We start from the raw sequence: 17,597 nt of genomic DNA on the forward strand, positions 1-17,597 counted from the left end.
AAGAGCACAGTTGGCGACGCTAGCGCTACGGGACGACACAGAGCTGAGCAGACGAGGCTCCATACTTGCTGCGTATAGCGACGTCCTGTCGTCTGCTAGTGTCGTCCCACTGCGATGAAATGGACCCTTATTTTTGAAACGTCTTTCCTGAAGACTTTGCTGGTATCCTCTCTCAGTTGACGGCGCAACAGGTAGGCACTGTGGTGGAAAACGACGAGAACGGCGAAAAGACGAAATGCTAAGTAGAAAAAGAAAACTGAAACTGAAAAACCGTGCTGAGGTACAATTTCGGGCACTGCCAAAGGCTGACTTCAGGGACAAGGCTGCTTAATTGGGTGGCTACACTTTCGGGCGCTAGATGCGCCATACAGCCCCCTAGTGCAGATCAGTGGCTTAAATTATTCAATAGTTTTTTTTTTCAATTTAAACTGGCTTTCTTTGTGGCCAATATTTCTTTCGACCAGACCACATATCACCAAGAATTAAACGTATTCAAAGTGAAAAAAAAAATAAGATGAGTGGTTCTGACTGAACATGTTATTGTTCAAAAAAAAAACAAACAGACAAATGAAATATGGGCTTAAGCAGCCATTCTCCGCCATAGCTAACAAATACTTTGCATCGCTTTTGTGATTTTTATGCTTTTTTGATGCTATCATATTATGATGATTTGTATTTTCAGTAAATTTTCTCTTTTTGCCAGGAACTTTGTCGTACAGCATTTGTTATAATTATCCGCCCTCACCTCCTACTATGAATGGAACCAAAAACGTGGCTGTGGGTGAAGTGAAAGATGGATCAAATAAAAATAATACCCCAACAAAAAAGAAACCCTCTCCGTATGCACGTAGTTCACCTAATTGCGACTGACATGTGGGCAGAGCACGGTTCTGCGCACACTATCAGACAACAGAATTGACGCCTGTGATGGGCTCTTATCGTGATATGAATGGTGAAGATAAAGCACGCGAGAATAGACATGAGACACGAGATCAGAAGTGAGTGGCTTCCCTATCTGCTAGCGGGCGTCCCTCTCTACTTACATTGCTTCCAAGCAGGAAGTTTTTGTACAATAATAATTCTTATCAGCACAAGATTCTTACTGAACTGAGAGATCCACCTAGGTGACTTGGTAACAGAATTCATGAATTTCTTGTAGATTACTCAATCGCAGAATATTAATACCCAATTAATTGTATCAAAGTCTACATTGACAAGCTAAAACACTCAGCACGTCAGCTGAATGTTGTATAAAAACTCACCTTTTTGTGCTCGGGTGGGTACGAAGACTGCAGGGAAAGCTTAACCGACGGCCGAAGGTTGCGGAGAAAATACGTCAGCATATGCAGGGCAAGGTGTTTTACGTTAAAGGATATTCATTTTAAAGCTTTGGTGTCTGCTAGTGGATTCTACAGCAAACCGGGCGCCATGTACTCTGCATAGCTCATTATATATGCAAATGATTTACTATGTACATTAACTTGATCATCGCCATCATCATCATCATCATCAGCCTGACTACGTAAACTGTAGGGCAAAGGCCTGCCCCATGTCTTTTGACCCTGTCCTTTGCCAGCTGCGGCCTCCCGTATCCCTACAAACTTCTTCATCTCATCCGCCACCTAACGTTCTGCCGCCCCCTGCTACATTTTCCTTCTCTTGGAATCCACTGCGTTACCCTTTAGGACCAGCGGTTATCTTGTATTCGGATTACATAATCTGCGAAAGCGCATTTCTACCCCTTGATTTCGGCTATGATGTCATTAACTCGCGTTTGTTTCCTCACCCACTCTGTTCACTTCGGGTCTCTTAACGTTACATCTATCATTTTTTTTCCGTATCTCGCTGCGTTGTCCTTAACATAAGCTGAGCCCTTTTAGTTAGCCTTCACGCTTCAGCCCCGTAGGTGAGCACCGATAGGATACAGCTGTTGTCTACTTTTCTCTTTAGAGATATTGGTGAACTGCATTCTTGATCTGAGAGAACCTGCCATATGTGCTGCACCCCATTCTTATTCCTCTAGTTATTTAGACGCATTTCCTTACTATTTCCAGCACATCGCCACCAGCTGTGAACTGCTGTTTCCTTGGGAGACTGTTGAACATTACTTTGGTTTTCTGCATGTTAATTTTAAGACCTACCGTTCTGCTGTGCCTCTCTACTCATTGTCCATGCTTTGCAGCTCATGTACTGAGTGACTTAGCAAGGCAATATCATCAACGAATCGCAAATTGCTTAGGTATTCTACCTTAACTCTTACCCCCAAGTGTACGCAATCCAGGCCTCGGACCACCTCCTGTAAACAGGCGATGAATAGCTTTGGCGAGATCGTGTCTCCCTGCCCGACACCTTCGTGACTGGAATTTTATTGCTGACTTTATGAAGTACTACGGTAGTTTTGCAGTCGTCGTAGATATCTTTCAGTATTTTCCCATGACTCGTCTACACCCTGATTCCGCATTGCCTGCATGACTGCTGAGGTTTTAACTGAGTCAAATGCTTCCTCGCGGGGGTCGGTGGCATTGTGAGCATTCCTCTAACACCGTGTTGATAGTGTGAATATGGTGTATTGACGAATATTCTTTACGAAAACCTGTCTGATCGTTTGGCCGATCGAAGTATCAGGTTGTCCTGATTCTATTTGCGATTACCTTGGTAAATACCTTGTAGGCAACAGACAGTAAGCTGATTGGTTTGGAATTTTTCATGTCTTTGATATCTCTTTTCTTATGAATTAAGGTAATGTTGGCGTTCTTCAAAGCTTCTTGTACACTCGATGTCATAAGGCATTGCGTATACAGGGTGGCTACTTTTTCTAGCACAACCTTCCCTCCGTCCTTCAAGAGATCTTCTGTTACCTGATCCTTACCAGCTGCTTTCCCGCTTTGCATTGCTCCTAAGCTTTCTTCACATCCTGTTTCGTTATAGGCTGGAACATTAACTTCTAACCTTTATTTTTAAATTTAGGGGCAAGGCTACAGTGCAGAATTGAAGTTCGCCAACATTGAAGGTCAGCCTATTTTTAAATTTTTCTTATCGGAAATGTGACTGGAAATATCGAATTTAAAAATTACGCACTTCAAAGCTCGCTGAATTGGCTTTCGCCCGTTGCGTGTACATAAAATGGTGTCGCATACTGGATGCTGTCAGTGGGCAGTCTCTGGCGTGAATGTAGAGACTATGCGGCTGCTTTCTTTGCATTACTGTGCGGCTAATTATGCATTGTCAGCGCTGAAAATGCATCCAATATAAGAACTCACTTTCACTTTTACGAACCTTAACACTCTCCGAAGTACTACTACAGCCCTGCTAGGGACCTGAGAAAGGAAGTACTTTCTTTCTTTATTTTTGATAAGTGGAGCACAGTCATAATGAAATGAACCGGGTACTGTAGACTGAAGGGTTCTGGTAATTTCATCGACATGTAACGCCTATTGCGATGTATTCACCTAAGAACGTGTTTCGAAAAAAAATGGCTGAGGCTTAGCTAAGGTTAAGCCTAGTCAGATGCGAAGCATATTGATAGCTAGGCTTGGTAATACATGGCTTTCCTTGGTTGAATACTTGGTCATTTTAATACAACCACTAGAAGCCTTCGTCGTGGGGGAAGACAACGGCATGGCTACAGCGGAACGCCGACTAACCCCGAGACGCGCTTTGGGTGAGCGCCTGGATTGCCACGGAAGCCGCGTCCGCCTGCCCGGTGGAGCGAGCGTTTCACCTACACCGAGTGTGAACGCGCGTTCGAAATGCGCGGGAATGCCGCTCGAGGACATTCCGGCGCCTGTGCGATGGCATCGTTCTCCCTCTCCCAGCGCGTGACGCCGATCTGTCGTGACGTCATTGTGTCACGTGGTGTGACGTCACTGTACCACGTGGTCTGCACGGCGTGCAACCACAGCGACGGCGCGAGTGGACCCCCGTCTTCCTCTGTCGTGACGTCATGTGTCACGTGGTATGTCACGTGGTGTGACGTCACTGTACGACGTGGTGTGCACGGCGTGCAACCACAGCGACGGCGCGAGGTGGACCCCTGTCTTCCTCTGTCGTGACGTCATGCGTCACGTGGTATAACACGTGGTGTGCACGGCGCGTAACCACGGCGAAGGGCTGTAGTGTACCTCTAGTAATATGCTTCGCATAAAAAAGGGGTGTGCTTCTGAAATGTTTCTGAGGGCGCCCCGAAGCACCGATATCCATGATGTAGTTAGCGCCAAAAACGAGGATCAAGGTGGGAGGAAGACATAACACAAGCGCTCGTGTTGTGTCTTTCTCTCACTTTGGTCCTCATTTTCGGCGCTAACTACATCGTGAAAAAGATTGTACTCGCCTCATTTTCCACATTACTACCTATATTCAACTACAGCGCTGAATGTCTTAAAAAGTAAACCCTCACTTATGGAGCTTTTTTACCTGACATCTTTTGTTCTAAAAGTATAGTTGGCGATTGTTTGTCTGCCTAGCGGACGTGTGATTCGACCGTCAGCGAGCAGCATGCCTTCGGCTGTAGGACTACTAGCAGCTTATTTGAGGCAAGCCAACGTGCAGCACTAAACACTGGAAGCTCCCCCCGCACGGCGACGAATGAAGTACCTGATGATATGACTGATAATATGTGAAGGTATTCACTTCGTGCTAGTTCCTGATCCTCCTCAAAAAACACTAATACATCACATTGTGGCAGAAACCAATAAAAAGAATGGAATGTACGTAACAGCGCGTTCCTCTTTTCGAATTTTAGTGGCAGACAAAAAACATGCCTATCAGTTATCTTCTTGTGATAGCTTTCACATTTCCCCACTGTCGGAGATAAAATCTAGACTGAGTTCTGCGAAAAAAAGAATACAGACATATTGTTGGCCTCTACGCGAACCATTGTGGCTCTCTCCATATCAGAGGCAGCGAATTCAGTCCACATTAGAAGCGACTCAATCACGGCAGCTTTCAGGGAGTGAACACCGATTCAACCGACGACCTGAAACGCAAGGTAAGACGCCATCTAAGTCTGCGTTCCAATAAGCACATCTAGGAGTTTGCAGATAAAAAAAACAGCCACGATACCTTTATTTTCACCCGTTATTTCTTTGTCTATTGCTGGACTCTCCATCTTTTCCTTAGTGAGTATGCTTCCCGCAGCCGCCACCTCAAATTCACTCGCGTAGCTGGCAGAGCTTAGTCGGCTTGTCTGTCCTATTATAGTCTCTTTAAAACTACGAAGATGAGAGGAAAAGAGAAAGGCAAATATTTCTTCATATTATATGGGCATAAATTATCGCACAGTCTCAGGTAGTTTACTGATTTCCACTTGCCTGGGGGTTTTAAGTTTTTTAACCTCATCTGAACTACGCCTTTTACTTACTCTCTAAAGTTATGAAACTGCTTTAAAATTTACGTTGTATCATGCTGTCGAGGGATGTCTAAGCTTGAAGTTCTTCTCGGGACCGACCTAGATGATTCTAGGACTGATCTGAGATGGCGCAAGTCTCATTCTTTTAATGTTTCACGGCAAGGACTCTAGGCTGCTCTACCTGCCAACGGCTTCGTCCACTCCTGTTCTAGCTGAGCGGCTCGCTTCGTCTCCCTGTTTGCATCTTGAAGCTGCACTGCCGTCAGCTCCTGCCATCAGCTCAATATCGAAGCTAGTGTCACTCGCTGCGTTTTCTGCTTGACTTGCTGCCGCCATGAACGGCTTCTCGTCTTCGAGTTCGTTATCGCGATCAGTTTCGCTGGCCGTTTTAGTTTCTTTTTCGCACCCCATCATTTTGAACGCTTTTAATCGCCCTTAACGAGTCCTTGGGGTGTGTTTGGCGCCATGAAAGGTTACTGTGCGGGCGTATGAAAGTGGCGTTGGCGAAAAAACAGCTTTTTTCTCCTCCTACGTCAAACCTTAATAGCAATTAGTACATAGAATAGGCTTTGTAGCTCTTGACTTATCGCACTGCATTGTTTGGCAGCTGCATTTCTGGAGCCGAAGTGGGTGCGAACGCAGAATGAACGAACAAGACATAAATGGTAACGGATGAAAATGGCGAAAATGAATTCTGCACTTCCCCTTTGCGTTATCCTGGTAGACAGTACCGAGCACACATATGGGTGGTGGCGGCGATGATGATCTGTGCCCTTTCTATCGTAGGTTCTTCCACATCTGTTTTCTAGCAGCTGGCTTATGTGTGCTCAAAGGGGTGTTATGTGCAAGCGTAAGCCAATTTATTTACTTACGGTTAGCGCTGGGTGCTCTGTAAGTAATATTTACTATGCACTACTTGTTTGGTTGGAGAACTGCACGAGTTCGCAACTCCTGTAGTCATTGCTTTTTAGTTTGTGCAATGTGCAGGTGTTTATGTCTTAACTATTTCATTGCGTTCAAATTCAATTGAAATAAATTTAGAAAGACTTTTGCCTATGCGCTTTAATGACCTACCACTGAAAACCAGTTGATATGTGGCGAGAAAATGTTCGATTAGTTTTTCTGTATTGACTCCTTCACGGGAAGTTTAGAATCCGTTCTTGATTTGCTATCACACCTTTAATGACACGAAGAAAACCGGTCACTAATATATCCGCACCGTAAGGTCATATTTAAAGAAAAATTTCTCAAATACCCTTACTTACTAACAGCCCTAAAGAAGTGAAATTTTATGGCATCATGTCATCGCACTAAGGTATACTATTGAAAAGTCTGCTACTATTTTATCTCAAAACCAATTAAGTGTGCTCTGAGTTAATCCTTATTTGTTCTTTTTAATCTGTTGTGTTGCAACTTTCACTATAGTTTATGTTTGCTGCAGCAGTTGCATTACTTTAATAAAAGTATGTTTCGTCTGCCTTTCCTGCTGCGGCCGCATGAGGTCCGCTATTATATAAATGAATCAATAAAATTATCTGCTCTTTTCTTCACCTTCTTCCTGAATTTCTAACCAGTCCAATATATTCCAGCGCTAGTGTAGCACTGATGTTTCACTGAATATAATGTTTCTTCGTATGATTTCAGACTGCAAGAATGCTTGTTCGTGCAACAGTCCTCCTTCTTGCAAGTATGCTTGCTTCCTTTATCCCCTTTTTTTTGCAAAGCGAGGTGAGCTAGGAAGGAAAGAGCTTTGGTTTGGGTGCCGTATTGTTTACATCGCATATTTGATTCACTGATGCTCGCAAGAAGCTGCTACACAGTGAGGCTGAGGCTGAGGCTTCTGAGCCGGCTGCAGAGTACGTCTGCTCCATTCGAAGCATAGCCTCAGAGATCCCCGACTTGCTCTGCAGTGCTCACGCACAATCCCTATATAAATAAATCAATTAACCCCAAATCCTCAGGTGACCAAGAATGTGGTAAGACCTGTGATGTTGTAGAGGGTGCTAAGCATCTCTGGCTCCGGACTGGCCGCCATTGAAAGCTGAACTAGGGAATGTTCAATTTTAGAACATATCTTGTGAGGCTTTTCTAGCAGTACAGTTCGAATAACTAGTGGGTATGGGATGTCATAAGGCTTTCCGAGGTCAGGAGGCGAGAGGAAGCGCACACAGTCCTAAATCACAGACACGTACTGTGCTATCGTTGTTAAGTGGACAGAGGAAAAGCAGGAGTGCGATTCGAGGTCAATAATTACATGGCGAGCAGCGTAGAAGAATTTAAAAGTGTTAGCGAGAGGGTGGCAGTTATCGTAACTTGAATAAGAGGCGCAAATTGTGGCTCGTACAGGCCTGCGCGTTTACATGTAACGATAACCAGCAAGTTGAAACTTATGAAATAAATTGTTATCGACATATCATACAAAACTGAAATTGGGCTCGAAGAAGCATCTTCTTTCAAGATTTGGGAATATGATTTTATGAGCTCAAAACAATGGTCTAAGGCGAGAATAACTTATGTCTTGGTTATTTGTTTTTTTAGTCTTCGGAAGATTTGCGATCTGACCTTTTGCCGTAGTCTACACATGAGTATAGATGTAATATACAAGGTGCCGTAGCTGGATGACAAAGATGTTAAACAGTGTGTCCTAGCGTAGAGAAGCCACCTCAGGGCTTTTGAGAATCTAGTGGCCTATTCTTAAGCATGAGTTTCGTTATTCTAAGATAGATAAATAATAACGACAAGGGAGCTAAGTTTTTATTACTGGGTGTCAAGAAGAAAGCCTGAAGCGCAAAAGTTTTAGATTGCCTTGCACGAAAGCTGCCGGAAATGCTCTTACTGTTTGAAATGTTCATAAGCTACATAAAGCAGCTTTCTTTGTTGACCTTAAAACATGACTCATAAAATACAAATACTTCCAAGTGACAGTCGTGTAGTTTCCCAGTCCAAAAACAAGCCTCGCTCAAAGAGTCGCTCCTCAATGATGGGCCGTCCCCGTCGGGACTGTTCCCGACTGGGCAAGAGGTATTCGCCAGTGGCTGTCTGTGGCACTTTTCTGTTAAAGCCGGTAAGTCGAGGTGCGTAAATTGTGCCTTGGTGCAAACGTTTCAGCTGACTGTTTTTCCAACACTATCTGAAACTTTTTTCTCTCTTGCACCTTAATCCTGAAATCTGTATTTTAAAACTTAGCTAATTAGACAACAAATTATTTGACTTTGGAGAACGAAAACATCACCCTCGAGATCAAGTGCCTATCAAGAACGCTCAGTTGGTTTGAGTTCGCTTGGCATTCCGAGATTTTAAAACCAGGGTTTCATTTAGCTGGGACACCCGGTATAGGTGCTTTGAATAAATAAGCCACTCTTCAGAGCTTCGTTCCTGTACTTTGCGCTTGTGCAGAATTATGCGTTTCATTCACGCTTATGGAATTTTGAGCCCAACAGTTTCAAGCAAGCCTAGCAGCACTTTCAGCCTGGAGTAAAAGAGGCTTTCACATGTGGCTGATCACAAGAGCCAAGTAATTGTGACTCGGACCACCGCAGTTGACGATATTATCGATGACGGTAGCGCCTGGCCTTCCCCACTACACCCCATGGCGGGAGGTTAAGCGAAAATTAACTCCTTGCAGAGAATACTATTTTTTTTTTGCCTTTTTGCCGCACAGACTATCGGTGACTTGTGCTGAACGTTTCGCTCGACACTTTAGTGCTGAGGTATAGTGCTGAGTGATGCTGGTAGATGAGGAAGTGCCAATCAACAAACAACAGTTAAGCGTTATTACTATTGAGAAATATAATCACACTGAGTAGTATGTGGGGCTGATAAAAACACAGATGAGACAAACTACTTGCTCTTGGAGTTATAGTCCGCCGCATGAGCTGTAAGGAATCGTAATATTTTTTAGGTTGATAATTGGTTTTCTTTCTTAGTTGCCGCATTAAGGAGAGTTAACTTCACTCTTCTTCTTCTTGGGTGCAGCAGCTTGCGCCTGGTCCAGCGTGCCTCGTACAAACTTCATCATCGATCGGTGCCTGGCCGACATTGGCTTGGAGGAGATTCGGCTCCGCGATATCTCGTTCGACGTGCACTACAGGGACCACACCTCCTCCGGATTGATCGAGTTGTACCTGAGAAATGGAACACTGGGCAACTTGCACCAAAAGGTGTGTGAATAGTACACCCATACTGCGTTGGGAACCTTTATAAACCACTTCCCTTTTGAATGGGGTCAATAAAATCTGGCTTTAGCCACCATTTTTGCCAATTTCAGCCTTAGGCCACTCTCGCCAATAATGTCCTAAATAGCGGCGAATATCAAGTAAAAAAATAAATGGAAACTTGTGCGGCAACCTTCAAACCATTTCTTCCGATTTATAGAAGGTATTATGGGGACAGCTTCGTGAGACAGAAGAGTGCATAATGAAAGCTTAACAGTAGCGTTATAATCAGTAAAAAGGCAGTAAATAGGTACTTTGAATAGTTAGAGGCCAAACCTGTAGGCTTCTAGAATAGTTAATCCTTCATCGCCAATATGTTCACCTTATAAAATTGTGAAATCGCAACACATTTCTTTCTTTCATTCCCGCTTAGTTGCATTTGATTAAAAACATGCCTTTGTCACCTTTCTGCTCTCATTTGATTGTGTTCATGCTCTAAAATATTTCACCCCGCTATGAAAGCCATTGGCAAAATAAATACATTCTTGTTGCCTACTGTACGCATACCCACTCCTGGAGGATAAGTCAGTTTGAGCGTGCACCTTTAATAGCAAAATCACAACCGAAAAAAATGGAAGCCAGATCCATCTGCATGGTGTCACGGTGCTTTCATTTAGCTTCTTCTACTACTACAAGAAAGAACGGAGTTACTTTCTTCAGTTCAACACCTTTAAGCCATTGCCGCTATCGATTTATCCACTATTCGTTCGATATGTGCTGTTGGCAAACGAATATTTCCGAAAAACAATGTGTAGACACCGTTTCTGCGCTCCTCTCTTTATGTCTTCGCTGCCCGCGTTTTCTTGCGCAGGTGCGACGAATGGGCGACTGCAAAATTTCTGATTACACTAAATGGAGGCCGTCCCACTACCACATTCGTTGCGACTTTCTCCTGCGGGGCTTGGTCGCCAAGTACGACGTCGAGGTCGTCGCCGACAGAAGCTCAAACCGGGTGGTCGCAGAAGTGCTTGTAGACGACGGCTGGCTTTCCACACATATGGATTCTCATGTCGGTAACTGCAGAAAATGTACGTTACACATACGTGTAATATCATACTTTGGTAAAAATGCTCCGTTCTGCCTTTCAACTTCAGGAAACCAGCCTTTTCCGGCTTTTTCTTTTCTTTTATTTCCTTCCATGCAGTTTGTCGACTTTTTGCCATATATTCCGTATACTACATCATCAGATTTTATCTTCAAGTCTAGAAACAAGATGCATGTCGTGCACGTAAAATGTACGATACATGAAATCGCTCGGTTTCTGGGCAACTACAATCAGAACACTTGACTAGGAGTTTGTTTAGCCACGAGCAAGAGGTAGGTGTTCTGCAGTTGCATGGGCAGCGCCATGATTTTATCACGATTCACTTAAGTTTGATATCTGTTCTCTGAGCTGGACTGTACTGCTGATAAGCGAACTCATTCTCCTGGCGACCTTTGGCAAGAGCGTTATGTCAATATTTACTTGGAATATTCACTGTAAAAACAACATCGAAAGTATTTCTTAGCTCGCGCTTATGGTCATTGAATGCAAAAAGACGTTTCTAGAGGGATAGTCAAGCGTCCTGGTGCTATGCCAAGTAGCGAGTAGGGGACAAGAGAAAAATTCCGTTCAGACCAAAAAAAAAAGAAAGAAAACATTGCGACCGCGTATACACATACAAGACTGTCAGTCCCGAAGTATCCGCTAAAGAGGAGGAGAAGGAGGAGCGTGGTATTTGCAGGGCTGGACTTACCTTAACCGGAGCTTGAGAGGTCCTTTAAAAGAGAAAGATTGCGTCAATCTTTGTTTTACTCTATTTTAAAGTTGATTGTGGTCTTCTTAAGCAGCGCGTGAAAATTGCCGCACACGCCTGCGAACCTAGTGGGAATTATAACATGTGGTTACTGTCTCTATAAAAATATCTCTTCGCATTCAGTCAACATAATACCAAGTAGAAAAATCATCGGGCTTCTTTTTTTACCGCTATAATTGCAGGAAAATACTACATTGTGTCTCTTAAATAAAGAGGCAACGAGGTTTTCTTCTCAGCCGTAGTGTTTAGGGCTTACTGCACCCCTAAGTACCAATAGGTCTCAAAGCTGATGTCAAGGATTCTGTGTACTTAACACTGATTTAGAGATGAAAAAAATCTGCATGATGCAATAACCTCTACGAATTGTGATATAAACGCCATAAAGTTATCATAAAATGACATGCAAGTGTCATTCGTTCTTACGAGGTCGTACATTTGTTATAAAAATGTCCTACAATACCATAGAAACTGTATGACATTTAAATGACAAAGCCTAAATGAGGTTATTGCATCATACAGCTTCTTTCAGTATGGAGAGGTGCTCGACTACGAGGCTAAGGAACAAAGCTTGTAGCCTGATTCCTATCGGCAAAAACTACGCTCATCTCTGGGTACTGAACGCACAAGTGGTGAGAATCGCAAAGCACTAGCATTGAAACAACTTCGCCAGGGTCATCTTCACACGTTGTTAGCCCCTCTGTCGGACATTCTTTTTTCGGACTCTAGATTTTGCCCTTAATACGAATGGAAACCTTCACACGCCGTCGCCCATTAATCCAAAAGCATTGCAACGAAAACCAATCCTTTCGGTATGAAACTTTATTTTTAGAAATGCTGAGTACTTCCCTAGAAAGCCTATCAAGGAGATTTTCAGCCTGTTGATTTTTGCAGCTCACATTTGAAATTGAAATTCTCGATTATATCAAGCCCTTTTTTTTGACAGGAAACAGTTTGTAGCAAGTCTTCAAGAACGATCGAACCATAGAGCAGAAAAAGATAACCTCGATCCCATACTGGAAGTTCACATTGTCAGATTTAATAATCTTTTGTGTTCAATTGCATGTTTAACGGGATATTCTCGTTCAACGAAAGGTGTTTTGGCTGACTTAAGCGCCTCCCTGACTTGTTAGCATGCAGACATTTGAAATGGTTATTTACCTCTTCGAGTTCTTTCTTTCGCATTTTGATCCCAGTTGTATAATTCTTACACCTGTGTTCATATAAACCAATGGTTCATATAAACCAAGCCTGAGTTGCTTTGGGATGTAAAACCCCAATAAACCTAAACCTAATGTCTCCGATGCTTGCTCAGCCTGTATAGCATTCCTCGCTAAGTTACGGGCGTTAACGACAACCCTAATTTAGGTCGTGGTTTTAGATCTTGACGTCATTTTCACTAAAAGCCTTGGATATATATACTTTTTTCTTTGGAAGCTTAATAATCAGCAGTCCCAGTATAACTTTGGAGTTTCGTAAGTTATCTTTACACTCCATCTGAACGTAAATAAATTGTCCAAAAGAGGCCGTTTTGACATCCGGCGTAGAGTAATAATCTCAATCGTATTGACTTGAGCTGCCTGTAACCTCAAAGGCAGCGATATTCTCCTTGTTCTTTCTGTTTCATCTTCAATGCTACTTGGTCTATGATTCTTATGGCCGCCTCCGACAAAGGTGCGAACTGGTTGCATATTATTCAAGAACAGAATAGTTGGTATATTTGTGGCTTATTAGAATTGCGGTTTTAATGAAAATCTGCTTTTCCCGCCGCGGTGGCTCAGTGGTTACGGCGCTCGCCTGCTGACCCGAAAGACGCGGGTTCGATCCCGGCCGCAGCGGCCGAATTTCGATGAAGGCGAAATTCTAGAGGCCCGTGTGCTGTGCGATGTCAGTGCAGGTTAAAGAACCCCAGGTGGTCGAAATTTCTGGAGCCCTTCACTACGGCGTCCCTCATAGCCTGAGTTGCTTCGGGACGATAATAAATCAAATCAATAACCCCAATAAATCAAACCAAATCTGCTTTTTTTCAGGTGTTGACCAACTTTGGCAGCCCTCGTGCTCCAGTGTGTATGAGAAGCCAACACAACTGAGATGGAGCATTACGCGTCACGTTCACTCCATGTGATCTGACGAAGCAAAGTCTTCTTCAATGTACTGACCACCTGGGGACCTTTATCGTGCCGTAACATCAGGAATCACGCGGGCTCATAACCAAGAATCTCAGGAGATGACCGCCACAGATAGCCGTTGGTCGTTTTATTTGATGAAGTAAGGTCGTTACTGGATTATATGCCAGTTATGAAAACTGCATATTAAGGGCAAAGTAGCTTGCACAAGGGTAGTCTTGTTCACGAAAAAAATTGCCTTGATCACATGAAGTACCTTAACAGATAGAGTTGAATATACACCAAAAAGGTGCCCTTCCCATAGCTTTCTTGTAAGCAGCTGGTGAAAGATAGATATGTGCTCTATAAACATTTCTCTCATTGACCTCTCTGCGATGACTGGTTTAGTACTCTTAATAATATTTAATCGAAGCCCCACTGACACGATGGTATTGTCAAAATCGGTTTATTGGCTTGGTTTATGGGGGTTTAACGTCCAAAGCGACTCAAGCTATGACGGACGCCGTAGTGAAGGGGGTCCGGAAATTTTGACCGCCTGGTGTTCTTTAACCTGCCTTGGCATCGAACAGTAGACAAGCGTGTTGAATTTTGCCTCCACAGAAATTCGACCACCGCGGCTGGGATCGAACCCGCATCTTTCGGGGTTATTAAGAAAGGCACAGTTAAGTGCCAAGAAATTGTTGTGTGATTGGTTCACTATCGCGAGTAAAATAAATGCTTCGCCACCACATTCACTTTGAGCGTATGAGACGTACACTCCACAGTAAATTAAAGGAGCTATCTGTCTCTCACTAAAGCTGCGTCATGCCTGAAATGCTTAAGGGAGCCGCTTCATGTATATTATCTAGCAAGAATTCTTAATGCATTTCATTAAGATGACTTATCTGCAGAAAGCATTAAAATTTCCGTCTCTTCGTCTCTTTCCTTTTCCTCTCGCTGAAATATCGGTTGTGCTCGGCCGGCCCCACGCATTAGGCCCCACTGCCGGCTGCCGACACGAGTTATGGCTTAGGGGGTTTAACGTCCCAAAACGATTCAGGCTATGAGGGACGGTGTAGTGAAGGGCTCCGAAAATTTTGACCACCTGGGGTTCTTTAATGCGCACTCACATCCCCCAGTACACGGGCCTCCACAGTTTTGCCTCCACAGAAATTCGACCGCCGCGGCCGGGATCCAACCCGCGTCTTTCGGATCATCAGCCGAGCGCTATAATCACTGAGCCACTGTGGCGGCTCTTCTGGGTACAGATCTTGCTGACTGACAGGAGTGACCCGGCTAAGTGGCCGTATGCATAGAAGCAGCGGGACACCTGCAAGACTTGGCGCGGCGAATCATTGAGAGCCCGCCGCTGTTGACGTAACGAGAGCTACATGACGCGTTGCGGGTTTATTCGGCAAAAACACGCCATCGCAGGTCGACCCGAGGCACGGAAGAGGGAATTTTGAATAACATATTGCAAATTATCGCCTAGCATTTGAGGTCTTGTTCGAGGCATGATGGCTCGGCGGCCTGTACTTTACATAATGCAAACATTCCACAGCCAAGTTCGAACACTGTCTTCAGAGACCCTTTACCGTGTTCTCTCTATTGAGGTCATATATTGAAGTTTTTTCTTCCTCTAATCCACAAAGAAGTAGAAAGGCAGAATTTGAGGACATTTTTTTTTTTTCTGACGCGCACTTCCACGCGTATGTCTTCGCAGGTACTCACTTATTTCGCTTCGACGTGGGAGGTTACATGGCCGCCAGCCTGATGCCCTTCCATATGCCCGTGGACTTTCCAGCCAACGTCATCAAGCAGTTCGAGCAAGAAGTTGTTTCTCGAGCAAAGGCAGAAATCGTCTATGCCCTCAACCGCACTTACAAGTACGCATTATCGCATAGAGTGGCCTTGCTTAAAGGGGCTGACTTCGCTGATTAACCTCACACTGAGTAACCTCACCTGACCGATTACACAAGGGCTCCTCAGGGAATCAACTGAATAAACGTACTGGTTAATTTTGCACAGTTTGGCTGATTTCTTCCGCTCAGTCTTGAAATCTCATTGAGGTTCTCTCCCACATGGCGGGACTTGGCGCGATAAGGATGGACCGGTGAGTCTAGCGATTTCGACCCTTTGCAAGTAAAGTGAACGTTTCAGTGCCGGGGAACTGGTTGAAACGAGCTCTCGTAGAAGTGGTAAAAACTTGGCATTTGGAGTAGCGGCATCAGAGAGAGAGAGAGAGAGACTCTTTAATGAAGAGCAGAGAATTTAGCCGGCGTTTAAAAATCGCTGGCATGCTACTCTGCGTAGGGAGGGGAATTTGGGAGAAAGACAGAAGGAGAGCAGAGTGGAAGAGGTAAAAAAAAACGAAGATAAAATGCGGCCATGAAATGGGTACTAAGGATGCAATGGCGAGTATTGATGTAACCTATGGAGTGATGGAGTGCATAGTCCGTCAAATGGGCTGACGAAGTTCACTGCATGAAGAATGCATGAAGGTGACGTGCAAGTGAATTTAAAGCTTATCGAGATGTCCAATGTCTTTTAAATATGTGAATAGAAAAGTCATTGCAAGTCTTTGTTGCCTAAGGCAGGCTAAGGGACCTAAAATTTTGTCCATTGTAAGGGGCACTGAGCAGAGCTTCTGCATGCAATGTTCATAGTACGCACGCTCGTTAGCATATGCAGGGCACTCAAGCAAGATATGCTCCACAGTTTCTATCGCGGCACAGTTGTCACAGTGCGGACTGTCCATTTGTCTAAAACGGTATCGTAAGCTGTTTCTATATGCAGCATTAAGACGAAGTCGATGATAAAGTGTTTCCAGATGTCGAGGAATCCTGGGTGAGAGTCTTGATCTAAGATGTGGGTCGATTGAGTGAAGAAATTGGTACTGATATGTCGGCAAACTCCAAAGCCGATACATTTCTTCGGAAGCAAAACTTTTGGACACCTGGGACGCATCAGATTTCGTAAAAAAAGTTCTAATGTATCTCCGATGCTGATGGCCCTTACGGGCCGCTTCGTCTGCTTTTTCATTAGCCTGAATGCCACAGTGAGCAGGTACCCACTGAAATGTTATGCAGTGGCCTGCGGCAATAGCTAAATGATGTAGATATCCGATGTCCAGGGAAACTGGCTGGTGATTCGTTTTCTTCAGCAGGTTGGCCAGGATCTGGAGAGATGCTTTCGAATCGGTGAAGATAACCCAACGGTCGGCGGTTCGGCGTAGGATGTAAGAAACAGCTTCCTTAATGCCGTGAAGCTCAGCTGTCGTAGAGGATGTCCTCCGCTGCAGCCGGTAAGAAAGGGCATGGCCTGTTGAAGGCACATAAAGGCCACATGAAGAGGTTTCTTTAGTAGTTGAACCATCGGTGAAGATATGGGTGTGCTGCCTATATTCCTCCGTTAAGTAGGCGAGAGTAGTTTGCAGAAGCGCTGCCTGTGGCATGCGGCTCTTTGCATTCACACCTGGAACAAACTTCTTCACCTTTAGAGGAGAGAGTGTCCATGGAGCGCATCAGAATGCAACCAACCGCAATGGGTGTCTATGTATGACGGATGCGGTCTCATTCTTTATTATGGAGCACAAAGGCTTATTATACAGCGGAAGTTCCATGTGCGAGTTCTGTAGAGCGATTTCAGGGTAATGTATATTTCCCAGCATCCAGAAGAATAAGCATGAAATTCAAGCCACTTATAGAAATATTTAAAAAATTAGGATTTAACTTGAATGAAGTAAAATTGGAATGAAGGTTTCGCTCCTTTCAAGGGTCAAGCATAAATAAAGTGTAATGAAGTCTGCCCACCGAGAAATATAACGTATCGACCTTCCGGGTACTTTGCAGCTCCTAAGCACTCTGTTAATTCTCTTCGTGTTTGACAGAGCCGCAGCTTTTTTAGTTTGAATGAAAGTTGAGAAGCAAAAACTGGCAAGAGGTGGGCATACACCACTCTAGCCAAAGGACTTGAACGATGCAAGAATCGCAAAAACCACCGCCCTTTTTTTCTTGGTCACGACAAACATGAGGAGTAACACTCACGCCTTGGTCCCTCAGGTAAGCGACGGCCTGCTCCATCCTCGGGATAAAAAAGCCTCATTTTCTTTTCTTCACGATGACGATGGCCCCGGTAA

General features: G+C 44.2%; 1 protein-coding gene across 1 annotated transcript; it reads left to right on the plus strand.

Annotated features, from left to right (window-relative positions):
• The first annotated feature begins 4,936 nt into the window (after positions 1-4,936).
• Positions 4,937-15,400, plus strand: LOC149329054 (uncharacterized). Its single transcript, XM_089562059.1, has 5 exons — positions 4,937-4,987; positions 6,992-7,034; positions 9,323-9,507; positions 10,373-10,589; positions 15,183-15,400. Exons 2-5 carry the CDS (start codon positions 7,001-7,003, stop codon positions 15,398-15,400), a joined length of 654 nt encoding a protein of 217 aa, XP_089418185.1. The 5' UTR covers positions 4,937-4,987; positions 6,992-7,000.
• Positions 15,401-17,597: the final 2,197 nt, after the last annotated feature.

This window comes from Amblyomma mixtum, chromosome 9, assembly GCF_055824585.1.
Source record: "Amblyomma mixtum isolate Tamu chromosome 9, ASM5582458v1, whole genome shotgun sequence".
Taxonomy (NCBI): Eukaryota; Metazoa; Arthropoda; class Arachnida; order Ixodida; family Ixodidae; genus Amblyomma; species Amblyomma mixtum.